The 27,208-nt window shown below is 41.7% G+C and overlaps 1 protein-coding gene across 21 annotated transcripts in view; it reads right to left on the reverse strand.

Annotated features, from left to right (window-relative positions):
- Cac (calcium voltage-gated channel subunit cacophony) overlaps nucleotides 1-27,208 on the reverse strand; it is a 192,370-nt gene that overhangs the window by 63,185 nt on the left and 101,977 nt on the right. For 18 of the 21 annotated variants that reach the window (XR_013009585.1, XR_013009586.1, XM_076430215.1 and 15 more), the window contains 2 exons: nucleotides 9,196-9,310; nucleotides 5,675-6,069 (listed from right to left, as the gene is read on the reverse strand). Coding sequence is in view for 18 of the 21 variants with exons in the window: in XM_076430215.1 (XP_076286330.1) it covers nucleotides 5,675-6,069; nucleotides 9,196-9,310 (510 nt within the window). In the remaining 3 variants the exon portion in view is untranslated. Of the gene's footprint in view, nucleotides 1-2,275; nucleotides 2,377-5,674; nucleotides 6,070-9,195; nucleotides 9,311-27,208 lie in introns of those variants that run through there. The other 3 variants (XM_076430224.1, XM_076430353.1, XM_076430343.1) reach the window with 2 other exon arrangements.

Genomic DNA, 27,208 nt, shown 5'->3' on the forward strand with positions numbered 1-27,208 from the left:
TCATACAGTCGTTATGCCAACTGCTGAGCTCCCAACGGTAGGCAGATTCAGTGGACTAAGGGCCTAGTCTCAGAGGGGATCAATTTGGATGATCTAGGCGAGACGATCATCAACTAATATCTGTATGGGGACGCGCGGGGAGGAAGTTGATACTTGCGGATGGTTATTTTTCTCATTCTCCATTTGCAAAAGCGATGAGGTGGAACCAATCTTTGTTCTGTGGATGGTTCGATCTTTGTATAAAGATGGTCTCCTCTGTTGCTGTTTGCAATTCTTTCAACGAACAGAATCCACGATTACTGGGGCTCGTTCGTGGGGATTTCGAATCACGAGTTTCCTCCCACACGCACACACTCGCATCTACATGTCACACGAGATGGTCTGTCGGAGGTGAGTGATGGACAGAGTTAGAGAAAGATAGAAGCTTCATGGATCGATAGTGAAAGGGAAGCTGGTTAGAAAGAGATAGATAGACAGACAGAGAGAAAGAGAGAGAGAGAGAGAGAAATAGAGAGATAGAGAGTGAGAGTGAGAGAGAGGATACCTCGGTGAGATCTACAATTCCGAGGGACGATGACACGGTCTCTCGAGGGCGTCTAAAGGTACGACTCTCTAGCAAACACGAGCTCGCTCGAATACGTTACTGCTCTAGAACACCTAGTACCTATTTACCAATTTATTAGTCAATTCTATCAAACAGTGACTGTAGCTAAAGATAGAGACTGCTAAGTATAGAGACACCCGCAGGCCGGTAAGTCGTTGTGTGGTCGTTTCGTGTCAGCGTGCGAACAACAATCGACGGCGGTGAACAAAATTGTTTTCCTCCAGAAAGAAAGAGTGAGAGAAACAGAGTGAGAGAGAAACAGACAGAAAGAGAGAGAGAGAGAGAGAGAGGAAGGGATACAGAAAGAGATAGAAAAAAGAGAGAGAATGCCTCTCGCGTCGTTTCCAATTTTTCTCCCACGTTCGATTGGCTCTTTCTCGATTTTTGTTCAAATCTCCCGTGCTCCCGTGCTTGGAAAAGAGAAAGAAAAGATTTCGTTTTTTTTTTATTCCTTTTTCTCCGATGATAGATCGTCGGTTGCCTCGACGATTCGACATATGTTCGTATTGCTGTATGTGTGTGTGTGTGTTTGTGGGTGTGTAAGTGTTCGTGCGTGACTGATCTCGACTCCGGAAGTCTCTAAATTAATGAACAACGTGTGCATTAAGAACTGAACAAAACGACAGAAGAATAGTAAAACGCAATTGAAAACACTCTAGCGATCTAGTTCACGCAAATCCTCTATAGAGGCGGTAGAAGGATATATAGAGTAATTACGCATAATATATAGATATGTATTATATGTATGTAGGTATATAGAATAATAATAATAATAATAATAGTAATATATAATAGACACTCGAATTACGCAAACACGTAGACACAGAATGTAATAATATAAATATATATAAATATATATATATATATATATAGATATATCATGTATCAAGTAATATATCGATCATCAAACTGTTAACGATCATCTAGCGTCAATCAACTGATCTAATACACCCATAGCCTCTAAGTTCAAACGGTGGTGGAGTATTTAATTCAACGAAAGGGGAGAAACTTGAAACTGGATGAACTAAAGATGAAAGTATAAAACGTATATCGCTCGAAACTAAATGGACAGAGAGTGATTAACTAAAGCGGTGATTTAATTTGTAAATAGATAAGGATAATGGAGAGAGAGAGAAAGAGATAGAGATAGACAGATGAAAGTATAAGTGTCAGGAGGTATACTGGATAGAATGTAATTAAAGTTTTAGTATCGATGCTCTGTTCTCTCGGAGCTAATAAACGTCGACCCAAAACCAACGTGTCAACTAAATAGCAAGAGACAGAGATAGAGAGAGAGAGAGACATAGTTTCAGACAGACATAGTTAAAAAGACAGACAGACAGACAGACAGACAGACAGAAAAGAGAAACTAAATGGTCGACGAGCTAAAAGTGTGACTGCGGTTATCGTAAATCAAGGAACAGTATTCAAGAAATAAAACTAAGGAGACTAGTCGAACGCACACAATAATAAACTGCCAGGGAATATAACAACTGCCAGGGGGGGGTGGGGGTGTTATTAAAAGGGGGGTGGGGGCATTAAGTTAGATAATGGGATTTTTAGATAATTCTGCTGCTCGACTGTTCTCTGTTTACTGCACTCTGTATATTACTGTTTACTTATTGCGTTCGCATTTTCTGCCGTTCCGCAGGAACTGCGTGACTGACTCACTTGGAATTTTCGAAACCAGCTTTAGCGGTCTGAGGACCCTGAAGGAACGTAGCATACGCAGGTCGACGTCCACGTTTGTTTCGGCGAACACGGTCATCGACCTAATCCAAGGATTACTCTAGAATCTATCTGCTCGGCCTTTGACACCGATCGGCGCGGTTTTTTTTTTATTTTTTCCTTAAATCCTAAGCGCCCGCACGGAGGAACGCCCTTTCACCGCTCGATCGATCCTCCGCTAGCTCCCCTAATCGACCCTTTAACGCGCTCAACCGTTCCTCGAATAATCTGATTTCGCACTGCCACTCGATTTTATACTCTTCCCGTTTAATCGCCGGATCAACGGTCTTACTCTTGCACATTCGTTGTGCTCCCTGAAACCACCCTTTTACTAATGAATCCCTAAAACTTCGTGTACAATTTTTTTTGGCCGATTCATTGAATTTTGACAAACACCAAAAATCGTACATAAATGATCGAGAAGTCATTGCAAAGGGGAAGTTGTAATTCACATAAATTATATTATTCACGGTTTCTTCGAAAATCTCAAATAATGATGATCCGGACCGAAGCTATGAACGTGTGAACAGTACTTTTCTCTGGTTTTCCATGATTCCCGATGATGAGTCAGCGATCGAGGGAGAGAAAAGGCTTTCCTCCCAGGACAGGATCGCGAGGGGTTTGTCAGGGAGGGCAAAACGGATTGCTCGATCGCGGGGTTCGTTCACTCCCGAAACAATTAGGCTTGGCCGAAGTTAACTCGTTAGGGAGTCGATCAGACCTGACCGTAACATTCTCCTCGTCCACTGTTTTCCTCTCCAAACGTCCGCGTTTGCCTCGACAGCCAACGAACGGCGCAGCGGCAACGCGTTATACAGGTCTCGATCGTTAGGCTCGCGAATTCGGTCGTGTGCTCTCGTCGATTAGTATTACACGTCGTACGGACCAAAAAAAATATATATATATATATGTAACCCGAACAGACAGAGATAGAACGGTGAGACAGAGTGAAAGAGAGTGAGACATAGAGAGGTGTGGAGAGAAAGAGAAAATAGTGGAGAGCAAGAACGCAAGCGCTCGTTCGTCTGTTCGGAGGAGAAAACGAGGGAGGGAACGAAAGATCGTATAGTCGTGATCATGAGAGAGCCGTCACGAGATGAACACGAGGTTAGGCTTGTCGCGAACTTTTCACAGAATCCCCTGTTTCGATGCTCGCTGCCTGGTCGGCGGTCTCTGATCGGTTCGAACAGGACACACGTCATTGATGATCGTCATTTAGATGATATTCAGTCGTGATTCTGTCTTGCGAGGGAAAATCTCTGTCCAGGGCACTATGAATCTGTTCTTTTTCTCGTTAGAATTCTCCCCAACTGGTTGAAATTAAGAAACGTCCGGTTGTTGCTCGATTTTATGCCGGTTTAGATGATGACGTAATTGATGAATTTACTTGCAAAAAAAATACGACACAGTCTACAAATACGTATCAGTGCGCCTGCAAAGTTTGAAAATTCCATGTCCGACAGTTTTCTTGAAAATAATTATTGATTCCAGACAATTAATATTGTCTGGAACCGATGAGCGTGTGTCTCTGTTCAAACCGAGACTCGTGGAGTCAATATATCGCAGGTTCTTTCTGTCATGACGAACCGCGGTGACTGAGACTCCGAGTCTCAGTGAACGAGAACGAGTGGAATATTCTCGAGAAGGAGAAATTGAGAGATACATCGGTATACGATGTGAGATATACCGGGTGAGTCGTGAGAAATTGTCCAGAAGCGTGTATCTTGTAGAATTAATAATAATACAGAGTATTGGTTTCGATGAAAAGTTTGTCCGAAGTCTACGAATTTAATAAACGAAACAAATTGGTCGTTTATTCAACCTTATGTCATTTTCGATTTTGGAAACAATTTTGGAACCTTCTGCTTTTCACGAGTCACCCTGTACACCTGTTTGCGTTCGCAAGGTGCTCATACAGTTACTAGAGGTTTTCTCGTAAGCGGTAAGTGGGGAGAAACAAACGGAAAGAGTGCTATTGCTTCTTAAAAATAGTTATTTCAGAAATGAAAGTGGTCTTCAATTGTTTAAATGGAAAGTTAACGATTCAAGACGAATTTGTAGTATTATGTTTTGTAAAATTTTTTATTGAGAAAGGTGTCCATAAAGGTCAAAACGTAATTTTTCCAGAGAGGAATTCACGTGGGGGCAAAGAGATATTGTTTTTTATAACTTTCAACAACGTGCTAATTTATGCTTTTACGTTTTGCATTTTCTCCATATGCTTATCGTTTACGTGCAGGACGCTGACTGGTAACTGCTGTAACACCTTGAACATGTACAGTGCGTATCATAAATATACCAACACCTCAAAATTTTAATAATTTGATCTTTCGAAAATAGATTATTGTACAATATTGCTTCCACTTTTCAGATAGGGTCATCAAAATGAACATGAACAGCGACACTTTTGTCAATTATTGTTAACCATACAAGTACAAAATAAAACATACAACATACAAATGTATTTGGAGATTAAAAGTTAACTCAAAGTCAAAATTATTCAAGGCGACCTTCGTAAATTTTGATCACTAATAACGAAAATGATTCAGGTGCAACTGTAAACAGACTGTGATCATCGTAATAATTTCTTAACATATTCACTGCCCCCCAAGTATCATACACTATTCATAGTTCCAATTAGTATTGAATAACGTTCATTTACAAAATATACAGAGTGACCCAAAATTCGCGAAAATCCCGAAAGGGGGTGGTTCCTGAGACGATTTCAAGCGACATTTTCCTTTGCAAAAATGTTATCCGCGGCTTTGTTTAGGAGTTATTAACGAAAAACACGGACCAATCAGAGCGCGATTCAGACGCGAGTTGCCACAGTCGGCCAATAAACAGTTGGCGCGCCGGGCCGATTGTGGCAACTCGCGTCTAAATCGCGCTCTGATTGGTCCGTGTTTTTCGTTAATAACTCCTAAACAAAGCCGCGGATAACATTTTTGCAAAGGAAAATGTCGCTTGAAATGGTCTCAGGAACCACCCCCTTTCGGGTTTTTCACGAATTTTGGGTCACCCTGTATAATAATCAAAAACGTATCGATCCTTGAAACGAGATACAACAGACAAATGAATCTATAACTATTAAAGTATGACTATCAACGTGTAATATTAAAGTCTCAGACAGTGAACATGTTAAACTACCAAAATATTAAAATATGAACGCGTTGGTGTATCGATGATACGCGCTGTTCAACCCGGAAGAATAAAGAGAAAGGGGGTCACAGTTGAGAGAGAAAGAGAGAAAGAGAGAGAGAGAAAGAGAGGAAGAAAGAGGTCGAGAAAAACCCCGTAAAGAGTTTGGACGCGTGTAATATTAGAAAACTGTGGTCTCACCCGGTCACCACGACGAAGAAGTCCATGATGTTCCAGATGTTGCGCAGGTAGGAGCCACGGTGGAGGACGAAGCCAAGGGCGAGGATCTTGAGGCTCGCCTCGACGCAGAAGATCCCGAGGAAATAGATTTCGGTGGCCTCGAGCTTCTGCGCGAGTATGGTCTTGTCCTGCTTGGGCAGGTGCTCCTCGAGGGCGAGGACCACGCAATTGGCGATGATGGTGAGCAGGACGGCGTACTCGAAGGGCGGCCACTCGATTATGAACCGAGTATGCTTCCGGATGCAGTTATCCTCCGAAAGGATGAACAACGACGTGGTGCCCTTGCCGCCTCCCCCACCGCCACCCGCCCCTCCGCCCTGATCCCGGCCTGGCGCCATGTCCACCAGACCAGGTACCTGATTCAAACCATCAATCCTTCTTCAGGCTACTCTTCACCTACAATCTTTATATTCAATCTATATGATATATTCGATGGTCTACTTCAGGCAGTTTCAACGAGTAGCTCCGGAGCTATTCGAGAGGCACCTTCCCCGCTTAGGTTCTACCCCTACTCTTAGACTTCATCGTTATAATGTGTAGTAGTGGGAAGCTCCCACCATGAGAGCCGCGTGCCGCGCGACGCGATGCACACGCACACATTGTAAATAGGTTCGATGGTGGAGGACCTTGCACTGCCTTGCAGTTGTCGGAGGGGAATAGGTTGGAACTGCCTGGTCTACTTGCTCTAGGAACAAGTTCTTCCCACGTACCTTCAAATAGGATTCTGACGTTATTCTTTCCTTCATATTATGATACTATCTGGGGCCATGTTCTAGCTCTAGAAAGAACTTCTTCCCACGCAATTTCGCACAAGGGAATATTCCTTCACACTACCACATTCGGTCGTCTACTTGCTCTAGAAGTTCTTCCCACGTAGCTTCAAATAGGATTCTGACGTCATTCTTTCCTCCATATTATGATACTATCTGGGGCCATGTTCTAGCTCTAGAAAGAACTTCTTCCAACACAATTTGAACAAGGAAATATTCCTTCACACTACCACATTCGGTCGTCTACTTGCTCTAGAAGAAGTTCTTCCTACGTAGCTTCAAATAAAATTCTGCTGTCATTCTTTCCTTCATATCGCTGCTTCGGAAGTATAATGACGCAACTGTAATTTTTGTTCAAATAAACTTTTTCATAACGATTTCTTCATGTTTTTGCTTGTTTTCCTTACTCCTATAACGACAGAAGTGTAAAATTTGTGATGCATTTTCAGAAGAACAATCACGTATTTACATGATACTGGTTACTGTGAGGCTGATACTTATTATTTTATAAATTGAAATAACTTATAAAAGTTGCAATAACAACCCACAATGTCTATAAACTACTCTCATAGAAGAATTAAACCAAATCTATAGGCCATTCTATTAAGTAAGACAAATTAGAATTATTTTTCTTTTGCTTGTCCTGTAAAATTTCAATTTTTGCAGTTGTGTCATTATACTTCCGGAACAGCGATATTATGATACTATCTTGAACCGTGTTCTAGTTCTAGAAAGAACTTCTTCCCACGAAATTTCGCGCAAGGGCCACGATAGAATAATCCTGAGAGATGCCAGATGAATTTAGTTGGATCCAAACGGACCCATAGTGAAACGTTGCACTCAGTTCTTTTTAAATCTAGGGTATTCATTAAAATTGTATTACGTTTACTTATTAACACGTTGACTGGCACGCAGTGGTCACCGGCGACATTGATTTGCTTGAGAACAATTGCTATAAAATTAGTAACACTGAATATCAAATTATGAACTAAATTATAGCGTAAAGCGTTCATTATCAAATAAGTAGTAATAACGCTGTCCAACAGCCAAAAATTCGATTCCCACTATGCAATTTTTATAGAGTTTTCCGCGCTGATTCCGAATCTGTTTTTCATTTTTTTCCTATACGTCCAGTTTTTGAGAAAATGCAGTTGAAAAAAAGACATATTTTTCAACTTTAAGCAAATATTGTGATGTTATTATAAAATATATTGAATTGTTCTTTACAGCAAAAGATTCTGTAGACTTTCCTGAATACAGTGATATCCAATATTAATACATTATCACCACCAATTAGTATATATACAACTTTCCTTCAGAAAGTCACCAGACATCAGTGTCTAAGGCAGGGCCCGCTAGATAGCCTTACTGATGAGTCCACTAGCGGGTCCAGGACGAAACACCATCTGTCGTTCCCCCAATATTTTTAACTGATCGAACCTGGCGCCGATAACATTATCTCCTTATACTCCAAAAGTACGATCAAGAAGAACTCTACTATATTAATACATTATGATTGTTTAAACATGTTTAAACAATGATTAAAGACGGAGAGACACCACTTTTGCACCAATTTATGCGGATATTTTCGAATTTATCTCAAAAAATAAGGGTCCAGCGAAAAATTGAACTATACCACGCGAAAGAGCAGACTTTTATCTTGAGAAACCCCCCTGTGAAGTTTGCATGGTCGACGTTATTTTCGAACCAGAAAGCAAAATATCTTCGCCCGACATGAGTTGTCACCAGTGGCGCTCACCACCAGAACGGTCGTTCGCCGCTCCGTATCCCGTCCGAGCGCCACTGGCGGAAACTCATGTCGCGTGAAGATATTTTGCTTTCTGGTTCGAAAAAAACGTCCACCATGCAAACTTCACAGGGGGATATCTCAAGATAAAATTCTGCTCTTTCGCGTGGTGTAGTTCAATTTTTCGCTGGACCCTTATTTTTTGAGATAAATTCGAAAATATCCGCAAAAACTGGTGCAAAAGTGGTGTCTCTCCGTCTTTAATCATTGTTTAAACATGTTTAAACAATCATAATGTATTAATATTGGCTATCACTGGATTCGGGAAAGTCTACAGAATCTTTTGCTGTAAAGAACAATTCAATATCTTTTATAATAACATCACAATATTTGTTTAAAGTTGAAAAATATGTGTTTTTTTTTAAACTCCATTTTCTCAAAAATTGGACGTATAGGAAAAAAATGAAAAACAGAATCGCATAGTGGAAATCGAAATACTTTCAAAAAGTTGAAATTTGTTAGACAGTGTAATTATTTAATAACTCTGATCGTTCATACGAATGAAATATACTTGTTAATCTTTTTATTCGAGTAAATAAAAATAGAACGCTTCTAACGAGAATACGATATACAACGGTTAATTTTTAAACCGGAAGGTTCCCCAAAAAATGTATGAAAACAACATTTACGTAGAAAACCTTCCGGCGTGCAAAGATCCCGCAAACCCCGGATTGCATTTCCGAGCTAATGCACGGGCCGCCCGATGTGTTTCCGTGAAGTGTGGGTGGAGTTTTAGTCGAGTAGCGAGCAGGCCCGAGCCCGGAAGAGCCTCGTCGTCGCGTAATTCGCGGTGGTTCGCGAGGGTTCGCGAGGGTTCTCGCGAAAGAGGGGAGCCTCGAGGATTCGCGAGAAGCCGCAATTAACGAGTATCTCAGACGAAGCTTTCGCAAGCTCGCCGTCCTTACCTCCCCTCCAAAGCTAGTCCAGTCACCGAGACCACTCAGTCCGGCCAACCTCGGCCTTCTCCTGTACTGACTCGCGTATCCAGGGTCCCTTTGTGCCGCCTCTTGCGCTGCCCACCTGCAAAACACACAAGATGAAACGAGTTAGCGGTGACTGGGAACAGAGAAACATCGGGCAAGGTGCATGCACACGACCGTGGCCGCGATGCACCGCGTCAGCTGCGTCGCGAACTTAATCGATCGCGCAAACGTAAAATCGGCGGGATTCTCTTTATCTTTCAACTTTATCTTGGCTGGGGTCAGAAACAAATTATAAGATCTGAGAAACAAATTCTATAGGAGCTCCTAAAAAATTCATAGAGGCGCGGAGGAAATCATGGAACCTCTTTAAACAACTCCCATAGATGTGAAAGAACTCGTAGGACCACATAAAACGATCTAAGACTTCCTGAAAGTATAAAACGAGGCCCGAGGAATATTTCAAGATTCAAGAAACGAACCTCGAGCTCAGGAAACAATTCTGCAGCTTTAAAACATTTAGCGTTCGGGAAAAAATTGTAAGAGCCACGGGAAGACTTTAAATCGCGCGGAATAAGTTACAGGACCTATTACAAAGCTAGAGCAAGGTCCAGGAAAGACCGGAGGCTTCAGGAAAATTCATGTGGAGTCAAGGAAAAATTGTCCGGGCTCTTGGAGAAAGAGTTTTAGTGTTCCAGAAGAAATGATCGCACCTCGAACAATATTTCGAAAATATGTTTCAAAGGAACAAATACGAAGGTCGTCCTCGAATTTTCCGCGGACCGATTCGCCGGCCGATTCCAAAGATTTTCGCAATATGGCGGCCGTTAATGGCCGTCGCGTCGCGAGCCTGCGACGCGCTAATTGACTGCATTAGCGGCGGAGAATTTCGCAGCAGTGGATCCTCGTCCTCGCGGGAAAGTGCAATCAGGCTGGACCGGTAATGCAATAATTCGCGGCGCGGATCGCCTTCCGTTGCACCGATGCATCGGCGCATCGGTGCATCTCCGTGACCGGCTGTACGACGCGCTACACGAGGAGTATTGTCGTAAAATTGGGTCCTATTCAGTGGACCTTGATTCTCCATTCAGCTTCTCGATTAGGTCACTTAAAAATGTCGGGCACGTATACAAGACTGCACACTACAGTCTCCAATTTTCAACCTATAACTTGCTTCGATATCACCCGCCCAATAAATGCATTTATTTAATCAATGTTATATTGAAATATAAATTATGCAGTTTCGAAATAAATTCAATCGTTTTATTTTTATAAGGTAATATACAGGGTATTTCACCTCACTTGACCACCTTGAATATCTTTGTTGTTTTTAAAGATACGTTAAATGTGTCTGAAGGACAAAATTGAATGGTAAAATGGGGCTCATACGATACGCAAAAAATTTTTGTTTTTATGTAATTTTTTTTAGAGATATGAAGGTCTCCTTCATTGTTTTCAATGGAATGAGGTATTTTTTAATACATCAATCGATGCAGCTGGATATCCCTTATAAAAAAGTACTAACCTATGTATGTATGTCGAAAATTTTAGAGTTCAGGAGATATATCAATTTAAACTTCTGAAATTTTAGAGTTATTTAAATTGAAATATCTCCTGAACTATTACATTTTTGACATACATAGGTTAGTACTTTTTTATAACGAATGTCCAGCTGCATCTATTGCTGTATTAAAAAATTCAATTTAAAAAAATGAAGGTGACCTTCATATCTCTAAAAAAAATTACATAAAAACAAAAATTTGATTGGTATCGTATGAGCAACATTTTACCATTCAACTTTGTCCTTCAGACATTTGACGTATCTTTAAAAACAACAAAGATATTCAAAAGGTGGTCAAGTTAGGTGAAATACCCTGTACATATGAGACTTTTATCTAAATTGCCATATAAAAATGAAACGGTTGAATTTATTTGGGAATTCCACAATTTTTTCGTAATATAAACTTGAACAAATAAATATATTTGATCATGTCCAATGGAAACAACCTTATCGTTTGGGTAAGAATAAAAAAGCCTCTGCATGAATTGCGGATTGGTATGGTTTTCGAGGGCGTTTAGGCCAATTCGCCGGCTGTTTCGTTCGGTTTCACCGCGGCCGCGCGGTTTCGGCCGTTCTAAAAATAAAAAGGAAACCTTTGCTGCTGAATTTGCAGAACGCGCGCCGCGGAATATGTTCTTGATCGATCGATGTCGCATTCGAGGATGTTCCAGGGATCCCTCTCAAGTGCTCTTTAAATTCTTTTGAGAACGCGCCGCGCGGACCTCGAGCCCCCGATCCCTTTCATTCCGGCCGTGTAACGAGAATAATCGAATAATGCACGATTTTTAATGGCGAACTTCCGCCGTGACCGATCGAACATCTCCTTCGAGAACCTTGTCCCTTGCCACGGCCCTGACGTGACCCTCTTTTCCCTTAGATCGACGCTTCTCTACGGGAATTAAACATTTCATAAATATGAACGACGTTTGTGGATCCTTTACGGCAGACAATTTTTATTTCGCATAAAAATCCACAGTCTAATCATAGTATACACACCGCGCTGGTTATTTAAATGCAATTTACGCGAATAATGGAATTTCTATGGATTCTCAAGTGCACGTGGCAATGAAAACTCGTCCGTGAATCCCCGGAAGGAGAACCAGGACGAAGGAGTCGCTAGGCTAGTAATTTTCGCGGTCGCCAGTCAAATTACGAAGCTTCACAAGTCCCGCGTCTTGTAATTCCAAGCAGGAGACAATTCCACTCGACGAGTGCTCGTCGACGATTCCGGCTGGAAAATGAGAAGGAACTAGGAACGATCCGAAGCGAAGAAACACGCATGATTAGCCGAATCGGAGTATCAATCTTCCTCTGCACAAAAGAATGCAGGCTATTTTTTATTTTCGACCTCTGATCGCGATTGCGAGCTGGCAGAGCTGGCAATGGGTTATCACAGTCTTTGCTAAGTGTTCTTTGCGATTTTAGAGAGCTGTGAATGAAAATTATACGGTTTGGACGACAGTAAAAGGGTACAAACGAAGGAGAAATTCTGGACGTCGAGAAAATAATTCTGAAGGCCAAGAAAAAGCTCCGGGGACGAAGGAAAAATATTTCAGGAACCAAGATAAACGTTTATAAGTCGAGATAAAAAAAAATGTAGGAATCACGACAAAATTGTAGAGGCTGCGAAAAAAATTCTAGGGGCCGAGAGAAAGCTCTAGAGTCGAAGAAAAAATTCTGGGTACTAGGATAAACGTCTAGGGAAGAAGAAAAAATTCTTGTCTCCGTGTTTCACTTGAGGGAACCATTCGCAGGACACCTACGAGCCTCAGGGCGGCAGTTAGAAGTCTCCATGCAGTTCTTATAAGTAGAAATCCCCAAGGGGCCAAGAAAAGAGGGCAATACCAGCTGCAAGGAAGTTGCAACAAACTTGCATTCCGCCAGTGCAATTGTCGGTATCGCGAAGCCGAGGGAAACTGATTCAGGTATAGCGCGCGCTCGGCCACGTTTCACAGGGTGGTTAAACGGTCGAGGAACACGATCGAGTCTGGAGCGAGGCTGCTCTTTGGCTCAGATTGTCGGGCGATCCGCTTTCTCCTTCAGGTTGAGCCGCTCTGAATTATTAAAATCGAAGCCGGAATAATTGATAGGAGCCTGCTCCGCGAGATCGATAGTACTCTCGAAAATGAGCCGGCTCGAACTGACTTCGCGACTTGCGACACGCGTGACCAATCGCCTCGACCTGGCCGGTGCATCGCGAGACCCTTTCGGTCGCCTCGGCGATCGTTAGCGCAGCAACAGGTGCAGCGATTTTATGACTGCAACTAATTTTGTTTTACTTCGGCGACGACACAGATTCTCGGAGAAGTTTTGTGGCGAGTGCGAATCCGCTGTTTAGATCTTGTTTGCTGGTTTCCGAAGAACTGTCGGGACACTGTGTTTGAATAAATATTTACACGAATATACGAAGCAGTGATTTCACGCCTGCTATTTTATTTTAGCTTGAAAAAGGAAAAATTTACATATTGTATATATTATATTTTTGAGAAAATCTTTCGTATGGGAAATTTGTTAGGTCACCTCGCAGGCAGTTTTTTCTGTTTTTCGATAAACATACTTGCATGTATTTTTAATCATCGACGAACTGACCATCGTTTTACGTGACCTCCTTCCACTTCGTAATTTTTTTAGTTTACTTTTTTATTTAAAATAAGATAGAAGGCGACATTTATTTATGGGGCGACCTAATAATTGGCAGATGCACAAGCTCGAGTTAACGAACGGGTAGATACTGTAAGAGTATTAAAAGATAAATGAATTAATGAACCCGAAAATGGTCCACAGATTTTCTTTCGCGAAAAGATTCGATCGAACGCAGACGCTGCGCCTGGAGTTCGGTGGAATGGGTCGGTCGATTGTCAGACAGCCACGCCGACCCATATTAGTTTAAAATGCAGTTCCAGCTGAGCATAAGCGACAAAAATGGAACATGTTTTCCGGTAAATTATGAGATTGGAATGTCTCGTAAACGCGGCACACTTTCGCATAAAGATAAATGAAAAGTGACTATGAAAAACTAAAAATAATTTCGTTCAATTAGAATTCCTATTAATATAATTAATATCTAATTGTATCGCTGTGAGAATCGACTGCAGATTATCGATAGTCACTGATAGCAGAAGACAGAAGTATGGCGGTGTTGGATTCGGGAAATCGGAGCGAGCGGGCGAAAACGAAGCCGGATTGCAGCTAAGCGCGATAATATTTGGCCTTCGATTCCGGGTCAACGACCAACCAGGCGACTGCGCTCGAAGGCCCTTCGATTTCCTCTAGGAAAAAGTATTCCACGCATACACAGGATATTCGCTTCGGTTACTACCATTATCTCTCGTGATAACCAGACTGCGATTCTTCGTGCATTTATCACGTGTCTAAAGTCGCGGAGTATCGATAATTGTTTACATTACACAAAATTAAAAAATTGATTTCATTCCGCGTCGAACAACAACAATTTTTCGGGGCTCTTCGTAATAAAATCACTCTTAAACGGTACTTTCTTCTTTTATGTAACCTGTGAAAATTAAACAAAAATATCCAAAAGTATTTTCAGCTTTACCAACGAAACATTGTTTTAAGAATTGTCTTTCGCCAGCCAAAACTTTCAATTATAAAATGCATATTGAAGATAAAACAATCTATTGGGTTGTGACATAAGTTTGTAGGGTTTTTTTATTAATCCTTTTTATTGAATATTTTGAATTCACCCATGCTCCAAGTTTTTGAGCAAATTCCATTGTTTGAAGGTGGCGAGAGATTGTCATAGCAGTACTGCCCATCTTCTTGGCCAGCTCCATGCACGTTTGACGGCCGTCCTCCTTCAAAAGTGTCTTAAGACGGTCCTCGTCGCACTTGGGAGGACGACCGGTGCGTCTTCCAGGCAAAAATTGGCATTTTTGAAATTAGCAAACCATTTCTGTGCAGTAGATTCTCCTATGACGCCCTCTCCATACACGGCGCAGATATTTCTAGCTGCTTCGGTGGCGTTCTGGCCTTGATGAAAAGCGAAAAACAATAGATGTCGAAAATGGTGTTTTTTGCTGCCCGGAAATTCCATTTTAGATTATGTTATGTTACTCAAGACAACGTTATTTAAGATAACGATTGGAACACGCTTGTAGAGCGGAAAAAACACTTCAGAATGGTGTACACAATTTAAAAAAAAAGAACAAAAGCGAAAATGAAACCTCTACGCACTTATGTTACAACTCAATACGACAATTGGATGAAGATTTTTCACCTGCTCACAAATCTACGAAACGAACATCGTTCCGACAATTCTCGCCTAGCCAGAAGTCGTTAAAATCGGTCGTCTACAAATGCAAAATGGTTGAATTCTCGAACGATTCGATTGATTGACGCTGCAGTTAACGAGCCGACGCGCTCGCATTTTCCCACGGTCCAGCTGGTTCAGAACCGTCCCCATGGCGTCCCATACCTACCGGGGACAGTGGTACGCGTAGATCGGCGTCTATTCGCGGCAACTGGGACGGCACTTAAAAGTTTATTATGGCTCATCAGTTATCGACGATACTTCTCCCAGAGTTATTAATATCTTTCGAGAAATCAATATGAAAGACGTGACGCCGCCGCGCTCCGCAACGGCACGAGGTGCACCCCCTTGAAAATTGTTCTATCGGTGTGCATGATTCTCGCGTTAACCTTTTCAGAAGTCGTTTAGTCAGCCACTAGACTCCTTTTACTCCTCTCCTGTCCCCGTGTGCGCTCCTGAACAGGAATTTCTTGCTGCGAGAGAGGCAGAGGGGAGAGAGAGAGAGAAAGAAAACATCTTGACATTCTTCCGTCTACGACACGCGGCTGCATTATTATCCTTCTCGATAAGGAACGCTTCAGAGAGAAGGAGAGAGAGAGAGAGAAAGGTGCGCAGAGTTCATCGAGTTTGCTAGCCACCTGCAGGCTGTGCACGCGACCAGCTAGCCGTTTCGCAGAAACAAGCCGCCCCTGATAGATACCGCAACAGTCCGCGCACGCGCACAGTTTACGAGCGAAAATCAAATCATACACTCGTCACTCTAATGTGCTGATACGCGCGAGACAGATGTGCATCGTATTTGCGAAAAATTCATCGCCGATGTCGCGAGCTGTAATGCACAAGCCATCGTGACGTGAACTACATTGGCGAGACTACTGGGACAGTGATAATTAGACTGCGGATGTTCATGCATTTATAGTAACATTGAGTAGATGAAATTAAAAATTGTCAAGGAATTTAAAAAATTGAAGATGTCAATACAGGGTGTCCCAGCTAACTTGACCATTTTGAATATCTTTGTTGTTCTTAAAGATACGTTAAATGTCTGAAGGACAAAGTTGAATGGTAAAATGGGGCTCATACGATACCAAAAAATTGTACTTTTTATGTAATTTCTTTTAGAGATATGAAGGACACCTTCATTTTTTTAAATAGAATGACGTAGTTTTTAATACATCAATCGATGCAGCTGGACATCCGTTATAAAAAAGTACTAATCTATGTATGTCGAAAATTTTAGAGTTCAGGAGATATTTCAATTTAAATTTTTAAAATTTTAGTTATTTATATATATATATATGTATATACATAGTTTATTACTTTTTCATAACGAATGTCCAGCTGCATCTATTAATGTATTAAAAAGTACCTCACGCCATTTAAAAAAATGACGGTGATCTTCATAACTCTAAAAAAAATTACATATAAACTACAATTTTTTGGTATGAGCCCCATTTTACCATTCAACATTGTCCTTCAGACATTTGACGTATCTTTAAAGACAACAAAGTTATTCAAGGTGGTCAAGTTAGCTGGGACACCCTGTATATGACTTCTCCTCTTCTAAGATCGTTAAGGGAAGAAATAACATTCAATTTAGTTTCTATTTCTTACAATCTATGCAGATAATTTGTATTATCCATAAAGATCTGCAGATAATGCTCCTTCGATTTTGATTATTTCTTTCTGATAGTATTTTCGAGTCTGCGGGACAACTGAATTTTCAGTAGTTGCACTTTACCGAAAGGACGACAAGAAATTTTCGTTCGCATTATAATCTGAAACGGAATGGTCTGGAGCCAATGTTAACGTGTTAAAGGTAGCGATGATATCCAGATGGAAATCAGCGAAGAGTACCAAGCCGAACACCACAAATCATCCTTGAACCTACAGCAACGTGGTCCGAAGCGTTCGCAGAGCAGGAAAGAGGGGTTTGTCGTTGAACCAAGGGAAGACGTTTGAGAGGTAGCAAGGGTAAGAGGGTAAGAAAGCCGTCCTCGAACGACAGGGATGGAATTGGCGGTCGTCTAAGCCGTAAGATACATACACGGCAGCTCTCTCTCTCTCTCCTTCTCTCGAGTGCGCCGGTGCCACCGCCCTGACTAGCTTCTGGCTCGCAGCCGAGTCTCAGCTCTGCGCTGGACAACCGGTAAATCTTGCGCTGCGCGCATTCTACCTCTGGGATCTGCCTCCGTCTCATCGGGACCACTGCCCTCTGATTAATACGCTCGATCGCTCGCTTATTCCCTCGTTATCGTGAGGGTAGCTAATTCTAAAGAGTATTCGAGAGATTCACGCTCCAATCTCAGCTGCAACTTGGTTAGCTGATGAAGTTCTCACCTTACACTATAATCTAGCTAAATTGCAACATTAACATATTGATATTCAGTGGCATTAGTTTTATGATAATCTTATTTATCACCATAGCCGTCACCGTGCTAATACGGGATTGCAATTATATCGGAAGCACCTCTGCAGATGAAGATTAGCGGTTTGCTAACACAGTTTATCATTCAAAGAAGGCAATCCTGAATCTAACTCGTTCGCGTATTCTATTTCCATCGCTCGCTAGATGATCCTCTAAGACAGACGACAATCACGCAGTCCAATCTAATATCAAAGCTGTATTCATCAACTTCCAGCTGGAAATCCTGCTTATTTCTAAATCACGATCGCTCTATCTCAAAGAGCACTCTCTAATCCTCTACTTGCGGCAAGGAAAGCTTGAAAATTTTCAGTCTTTCCAATCAGCTGATTCAAGAGACTCTACTACCGTCTACGACCCGCCTACGTACCGTCCGCTGCGACTCGCAATCTCCAGTACGTAGATCAGGGTCGTTCGAATGACGGCGAGTACCGGTCGAAGCATCTTCGGCTTTTGTTTGCTGCTACGAGGAAGAAAACTGGACAGCTGCGCTCACCATGGAGGAAAACGGGTCGGAAGAACCCGCGGAGTACCCGCTCGACCGTCCAATAAAACGGATAGGGCGTCTCCCGGCGGCCCAGGTCCGTCGCGACGCCGATCGTTACCCGAAAAGCCGGCTAATGTCGCCCTCTAAATGCGCGAAACGATCTTGCCAAAAATCACCGAGAGTCCGGTGAAGCAAGCGTCGTGGCGCCCATCCATCTCTCTCTCTCTCTCTCTCCCACTCTTTCTGGTCTCTGTCTCTCTTGGTCCGATACTCTTCTCTGGCATCCGTACGATATCGGGCTACCCTGTCGGCCGACGTTGCGGAGCCACTGTGCGAGAGAGAAAGAGAAAGAGAGAGAGAGAGAGAGAGAGAGAGAGGGTGGCAAGGGGTGGGTTCCCGGTGACGTCACCTCACCGCCATTTTGCCCGATGACGTCAACCGAGCCACGACCACTACGACCGCGACTACCGGCTGCCTCTGCCTACTGCCTAGCTCTGACTACCGCCGCCTGCGTACATCAGAACCTTCGCCCCGCTTTCCACGGGCTTCTCTGTTCCACCGACCCGCTTCTATGGGGACCCACTGTTAACACTCTGACCGACAATGGTTATTAATAGGGCCTCCTCAACCTGTTCATTGCGTGCGGGAATGTTACTCGTGATTCTTTACACTACGCTTTTCCTAGTCGAAAGACACAGGAGAAAAGTAAACACATTTTAGGGTATGATTGTTAAAACGCACGGTTTTGATCCTGCACTCGAACGAGGAACTGTCGTCCACTGCACGATCAGAATTTGGCTCGAAATCGCCGGTTAACAAGTAGCCTACCATCAACTCGTGAAGGAACTAGAATTGGCAGGCCATGATCAAACGAGTTTTACCTTTAAGAATGAACTGGGCAACAACCGTGCGAGCTACGCGAATCATCCTTACGTGGGATGATTCTAGAAACATTTCAGAATACAAGCATCATTTTTTTCAATTGACCTCGTTATAGTTTTGTGACGTACGAATTAAACGAAATTCGATAAAACCAAAAATACCATTTATCTTTTAACTCGCAGAACAGACACGTTCTATCTGACCAATGGATGATAATAGACGCGTGGTTGATAATATTTGTTGATAATGTTAATCGACGTTTTACTGCAATTTGTACAATGGCATAAGACATAAGAAATATACCGAAGCAGATGTTATTTATGATGCCAGCGAGCATTCGGACGAATTGCACCTCCAAGAATGAACAAAGCTACACCAGCATAAGCTACGAGGTTGATTCATGCACGAAACGATTCCGCAGACGCTTTCGAATGCAACGGAGTATTATTAAGTAATTTTTTAACGAGATTCGCAACCTCGGAGGTCGTTTAACCGCCTCGTAGGTCGGCGGAGGGCGATCCTAGACCTTCGAAGGTTCACGCGCACCTCCCTCCACCTTTCTGCGCCCTCCTGCATCCTCCTTCTGCCGTTTCCACTCGCGCAACCCCTGTCCCTGCACCGGCGTGGGTGTGCACCCGATTATCCGGCCAGCATTCGTAGGCAATGCGTGGATTTAGGTCGAGACGCGTAGGCAGAGACATTTGGGAAACACAATGCGGAGACTGTCCGTCTTCCTTCTCAGCTGAAACTGTTCCAAACCTATTCCACCCTCGACCCTTAACCCTTAGACGACACCTATCATCAGTAGATCAGACATTTCGTGGTAGATCGTCCGGTATCAATGAAATTCCGCGTGGACATTCCACAAGATTATTAAATCGATTTTATGCGTTTACTAGCTTTCCCCCGCCACGCGTTGCTGCGGCACAGTATTTTTTAAAAGCATATACGTATTGAACGTGTTTGTGATAATCTATTTTGTTCAATTCCATTTCGCTTTTCGCGTTGCTTTGTAGTTCTCTCTCTCTCTCTCACTCGCTCTTTTTCTCGCACTCACCTACGTAGAAAGCTGCGGTTTGAACCGTTAGACGCGGCGTTTCTTCGGGAAGGTATTAGAGCAAACCGCACTCGAAAAAGTCCATTTGATCAAAAGTTATAAGCAGAAACGTGCCCAAAAGAGAGCGAAAAGTTTGACTTTTTTCACTAATAACGTCACAACTTTTGAACCAATAGACTTTTTTGAATGCGGTTTGTTCCTAAACCTTCCCGAAGAAACGCCGCGTCTAATGGTTCAAGCCCCCCAGCTTTCTACGTTGAGCCGTTCTCAAGTGATGCCGTTACAAACATACATACATACATACATACAGACAGACATGATTTTATTATATATTATATTATTTATATAGAAGATTCCTCGTTCTCAAATACCTATGTATACCAATTTTTATAGCGATAGGTTCAACGGTATAGAAGTTGATGTATTGCAGCGCCATCTACCGCGGCGAGTTACAACAAATTGAATAGCGTAAAAACCTTCTCCATGAAAAAGTACATATATGTGCCAAGTTTCATGTTGATCGGTCAAACAGTTTCGAAGTCTATTAATTATATATATATATATATATATATATATATATACAAACATCCATTTTTATATATTAGGATGATAAAAATTAGTAGATCAATTGGGAAATAGAAAAACACATTTACAGAATTTGAAAATGCTGTTTTGCTATTTTCATCTGATTTTATATATATATATAATTATTAATATATTTGATAAATTTTGATTATTTTTGGGATGCTTTCGATACATTTAAAAATGATCAATTGTTGCTTGTTTACAACAAAATATCTAGGCAATTCCCAGGTTCAATATTTTAGCTTTTAACATTATAATATTAAGAAGCTAGTGTAGCTATATTTTCACTTAAAAGTGAATTAATTCAGCGTGAAATCATACACTCGCTCCGCGAGTGCCCTAATAATTTAAGCACCCACTGTGTTCAGAGAACGAAAATCCAGAACAGACTCGATGAAATTCGAAAATAGGTGGTCGGCTATCGACGCAGGGGATGAAAGCAACCGAGGCTCGCGGTATCGAGTTTTCTGCTCGGATTTAAACTATCGAGTGGTCGATACATAGTTGAGCGTTCGCTCCGCAATATAATTTGTTCCGCTGATTATTAAATTTGAGTGGAAAGTATTTTATCGGTGATAAATTCCGATATTAATACTGTATGATCGATAAACAAACTCGCGTGCCTTCTCTATAACCTTGTAGAATAAATCATAACGCAATGGATCAAATTATTATAGCTGGTGGCGTAGAAAGAAAATCGACAATTTAGTAACAATCTTTTAATAAAGACCTTTCTAAATAAGAGAAAAAACCGAGAAGAGTTTACTTCTGCAGCTAACAGTCCTCTGGAGAGACGCGGTTCGATCGACAGGCGTTAATCGTATCGACGGATCGCATCGACAGCGATCATCGCGATAACGTATCCAATTTCGCGAGCTTAATGGAAACCTTTCACGACCCATGGATCTCCGATGCGTCTTTGCCGAGTTCGAGTTCGAGTCGCTCGAGGAAAAGAGAGAGAGATAAGAGAAGACCGGACGATACGTTCTCCAGTGGTCGTCGAGGCGGCTCGTTGAAAATGCAAGTGGGACACGTGGATCGCTCGGAGGAGGTCCGCGCGACGCGACGTGCTCCGCTGGATTGCGAGCTCGGCAATAAATTAGCCATTAAGAGCCACCGAAGAACGAGAACGACACCCCCTACGCCAGTAATCGTTCCCCGTCCTCGCTTGAATTCATTTTCCACCCGGTTCCAAGCGATCTCTGCGTCGGCCGAGCAACAATAGCCGCCGGTTTCCGCGGAAATCTGCTAAACATGCGCGAGGGGTGATCAATAGACCAACTCCAACGACCATGGTTCCTATGTCTTGCAATTAAAGGGATAGACTCGTTTTTCCAGGATCGCAAGGGTTCGGAATGCGCGTTCTCGTTTCTCGATAATACAAAGATGGGGGTTTTCAGAAGTCAAAAACGCTAGGCCGCGATCGCCCTTAAAAGTTCTATTTTTTCGTTTACGAGGCGTAATTTGCATTATTCGGCACCGTAATTTGTATTATTCGGAAGCATACAGCTATTTTCATAAAGTTGCGACAGCTACATGCTTCTGAATAATGCAAATAACGCCTCGTAAACGTAAAAATAGGATTTTTGAGAGCGATCGCGGCCTAGCTTGATTTTTTATCTAAATCGAGATGGCGCATCCCGCATCCTTGCAATCCTGGAAACGAGTCTATCCCTTTAATGCGGACAATTTTTATTTTGCAGTCCGATTCAGTGTATCCACGCATGCATGGCTAGAGATCTAGCTTTGGAATTACCCAAATAAATGATTTGAAAAATAAAATATAGGTCGTCGAACTCGCCTAGTCGGCCACTCTCCTGCTTCCACACGCCCCCAAACATTCCTTTTAGCCTCCCTTCCTACCCTTAACCTATCTCCCTGGGTATTCTCCGCACCCACGTGTTCCAACCAAAATGTTTCTTTGATGTTCCAAGCGCGAACACGGCTCAAATTGTTTGTAACATGTATCGACACGTGCGGCCGTCAATGAGATTTGACAAACTGATACGCAAGGGTACAGAGAAGCGATCGGCAGACCCGTCAAACTTTATCTTGTACCTCAGCAAGCAAACCGACAGAGTCCATTTTCTTGCAAGTTCTTCTCCTGCGAGGAAATGATGAGCGACAAAGAAGTCCCAATCACTGTCAGCAAGTTTTCGTGAAAGATCGGCCAACAGTATAACCAGGTGTATAACTGTGAGACCGAGGAAGATCGATCGACGTATTATCGACAGTTCGACTGCCGCGTGCGGCTTGGAACGCTTTCAACTCGCTCTTGCTCGAACACCTTCGCCGGATTGATTTCGCTTGGCCGTACGTTGCACGCTTCATTCTCGGGCTCCGATAGCCTTGCAGTTACTATAATATAACGCGATTTACTTTGTCCTCGCGAATGCTTCATTTTTCGTCTAAACGCGCGGCTATGTCGACTTTTTCCGTCTGAACGCGCGGTAATTTCGACTTTCGAACCATTCGAAAGACAGTCCATGTTTGATTTATTATAATTTCGTAAAAAAACATCGTATCGCAGTCTACCCGGGCTTGTTTTATAGGGTGATACCTCTACTTTCTTTTCCAGTAAGTCATTTTTTAGAATGACGGCTTGGGCAAATGGTAGAAAACGAAGAAGCAAAAGTGGAGCTACAGTGACCCGAATTAATATTCGGACACTCTAAAAAAGACGATAACTTTTTTAATATTGTACTATACGATTTGATATTTTTTGGGAAGCTGGAACAATTAGGCTACTACAGGATGTGAAAAGAAATTTTTTCGATAAATGCCATTGTTCGGAATTGTAGGAAAAATACTAAAAGTTGTATTTTACAACTTTTTTTTTATGTGGGCCTGTATTGAAAATTTAAAAAATACATTTCCCAGATCAATTAGACATATTCTGAAAATTTCGTGAAAATCGGTCGACGGTGCAACGATCTACAAACATTTTAAGATAGTAAAAATTGCAGATTTTCACGATTTTCGGCCCCTGACTGCAATAAATCTCAGGATCCTTACATCTTTCAATGCCTGTCGCTTTTTCGCGCATCAATCGATTTCGATGAAACTTTCACAGTGCATATAAATGACACAGATCTACAAAACGTGTTTTTTGAATTTTCAATATACATAGGCCTACATAAAACAGTATACACTAAAATACAACTCTTAGTATCTTTTCTACGATTCCGAACAATTGCCTGTAGTAAATCCTGTAGTAAATTAATTGCTCCCCAAAAAAGTTCAAATCGCATAGTACAATATTAAAAAAGTTATCGTCTGTTTTGAGAGCGTCCGAATATTAATTCGGGCCGCTGTATTTATCGTAGAGATCGACAAATTTTGGAATATGGAGATCGGGGAATTTTTTCAGCGATGGAAATAAACATGAGCTTTTGCAGATAATAGCTTTTTCTTCACAACGAGACCTTAAACAATGGACTGCGATTTGTTCCTAGCGATTTATCGCGCTCTGAATGAAAACCTGTAGGTAATATATGTAGGCAGTGATACGTTTATGATTATATTTACGAAACTAACAAAACTTCGAATTACAAATGATAAAATCATTTACTGTAAGCAAGTTTTGTTTAACCACAGTTATAATAAAAATTAGAACACATTTTCAGTATATGTTACTTGCAATCGGACGATTTTCTACTACGATTCAATACATTTCAGCTCCCGTTTCTTGGAACCGGTCAAGAGCATTTTACTGTCGTACAGAGACGTCTAATGATAACAGGTAAACGATAGCTCGAAGGAAAAATCCATCGGCTGATAACCGGTGGCTGGAGCCCTCGAAAACGGCCGCGGCGCATCGTTCGATTATTATTTCTCGATCGGCGCGGCACAGCGACGAGAGCCCTTGTTCCGTTGAATAAAAAATAGGTCGACGTTGCTCGATCTCTCGACGCTCGCGTTCGAGGAGTAAATAATAGAGCGGAGCCGCCCAGTCCGGAAGGGATTGAATCGGGACGAGCTTCGGGAGATGCGGGGGTGGAGAGAACAGATCTCGAGATCGCGAACGGCAGATCCTCGGGCCAGGACGTCGGTTTCGCACACGTCCACTTCCATGTCGGTCGTATGTGGGTGACACAATTTCTCTCGGCCCTCTTTAAAAAATTCATTTCGCCCGTAACAGATTATCCAATGCTGAAAACTAGCATCGGAAACACCGTATCTCTTCGAACGAGATTCCTCGACGACAGGTCTCGAAGAACGAAATGTTCAAGAAATTAGCGAACAAGAATTGAAAATGGAAGGGATGATATCAAGAAAGCTGTCAACACAATTAAGTTATTAATGCTGTTACAATACATTCATGTACTAACAAATCTTTCCGTCCTCTGAATCATTATATGAACAAATAGACTATGAAATTTACGAATGTACGACAAAAATGATTGGACAAAACTTCTTTTTGTAATTCAGAGACTAAAACGCTATTTTTCCAAAATTTTCATCACACATCATCTGGTAAACTATAGCTAGGCAGGACACCTAGGGTTGCCAGATCTTCTATATTCGGACATATGAATGTTTTTTAATTAATGTTTACTTACTTGTGTAACGTCTCATTGTTAGTACGACAGTAATGGTGTTTTAGATTATTTAAATCGAAATATCTCCTGAACTACTAATTTTTCGACACACATGGGTTAGTACCTTTTTATAACGAATGTCCAACTGCATCGATTGACGTATTAAAAAATACTTCATTCCATTTAAAAAAATGAAGTTGACCTTCATATGTCCTTTACGCGTCCACTTACAAAAAAGCTGCTAGCATCTGATTAATGCCCCCTCGAAACCAAACAAGTTCCATCTGATGCATTTCTTCCTAACACCAATAGCAGCCGAGTTATTCAGGTGGCCTGTTCCTGGCGCCTCACCCTGTATACATAATTGCAGTTTTCACTATTTCTTCTATATTTGGATAAAACATTTCTGGCAATCCTAAGGACACCTGAAGTCGTTTCTTCCATTTATGAAAAATTTATTCCGGTTTGTAGCGTGCAGCATCAATTATGTGATCGACTGTGTGCGTCCGATTGTACACGTACAGAGAACACGTAAACGTACACGCAAATGCGAAAGCACACCCCCTCGCGCAATGACTGCCACCTCGGGGGTGGGACGTTGTAAACGAAACGGATGTACACGTATTCGTCGCACACGTGTACGGCTGACGTAACCCCCGGTTTCTGGGGGCAAATAGACCGAAAGGTAATTTCGCCAGGGCATGTAGGCGGTTATTATGGCTAGGCGGATCTATCTCTCTCTCTCTCTCTCTCTCTCGCTCTCTTCCCCTGCCACCATTGGACCGGGCCGCGTTACACGGGTTTAATGCGCAGACAATGCTGTTAGCGCTATTTATGCTGCCTTAGCTCCGTATTAGGCTCGTGCGGATAGCCTTGGCTATTCTAATTGCGCCAGGCCGACACATTCATCCTCGCTATTAGGAACAACCGAACTCTACGACGATTAGGCGCTTCTCGGAACTCGTGTCTGACGAATTATTTTGACAGAATTGATTTATTGATTGATTGCTAGTAGAGAATTCCATGATTGTGACAACGTGTTCGTTACTAGGATTCGTTTTGTGCAATTTAGTACAGTCACAATTAGACTGCCGATTTTATGTATTTCTGATAAAAATGATCACAGAGATGGGGAAAATAGTATTTTAAATAATCCCATTTATTTTACAGTGTCTGTACAACTATGAAAATAAAATATTTTGTTTGATGCAGTAATTTTTGAAAATAAAATATTTTATTTGACGCAGTAATTTTTGAAAATAGTGTTTTATTTTAAGAATATTGGAAATATTTGGACTTTTGTCTTTATTTTCAATTTCAATTTTCAATATTATTGCTCAAAACAATGGTTCGCATTCAACAGATATTGCGAACCTTTGAAACTTCATTTACTATCGAGTTTACAATCTCGATTTCGTGATTTATTCGATTTCTCTGAACACGCAAGCGACTATATACATCCAAAATGGAAGTTACGGCGGATTCCGAAAGACTTGAATGAAGAAACCGTATTAAATGCTTTGAAACAGATAGCAAGTCCAGATTCAGAGTCACGATTTCGATTACTTTCACAAAACAAAGAAGTAGATGACTCTTTTCCTTTATGGAAAAAGAAACAAATGATATCAGTCATATAAACATTGCAGAATTAGAATTATTTCAATATTTGAGCGGTAGTGATACACAAATTGAAAGTATTGCAAAGTACAAATACATGAGAACATTATTTTTAAAATACAACACAGCTATTCCATCCTCTGCCCCAGTTGAGAGATTTTGTAGCTTTGCTAGACTGATTCTGTATCCTCGAAGGAGCACCCTAACAGATTCCAATTTGGAACGCTGCACCTTGTTGTATGCGAATATCAGCAGTCAAACAAAAAAATAAAACGAAAATATGGCAAATGATATAATTTCGTATATTAAGTACCATTTCCATACCAGCACTCATTATGAGCAGGTAAAATTCAAAACAGTAGATACATTTAATGAATTTCAAAATGCTGTTCTATCATTTTCATCCAATTACAATTACCAAACTAAATAAAGAAATAAATGTCTATGTAACTTAATTACTCAATTTCTGATGACTCAATTGAATGGCTATTAACAACGATAGAAAGACTAATGTATCTACAAGAAGTACCTTCAAAAATGTGTTACAACCAATTTATATAATAAAGCTGAGAG

Source organism: Lasioglossum baleicum, chromosome 1 (assembly GCF_051020765.1).
Source record: "Lasioglossum baleicum chromosome 1, iyLasBale1, whole genome shotgun sequence".
NCBI classification, from domain to species: Eukaryota; Metazoa; Arthropoda; class Insecta; order Hymenoptera; family Halictidae; genus Lasioglossum; species Lasioglossum baleicum.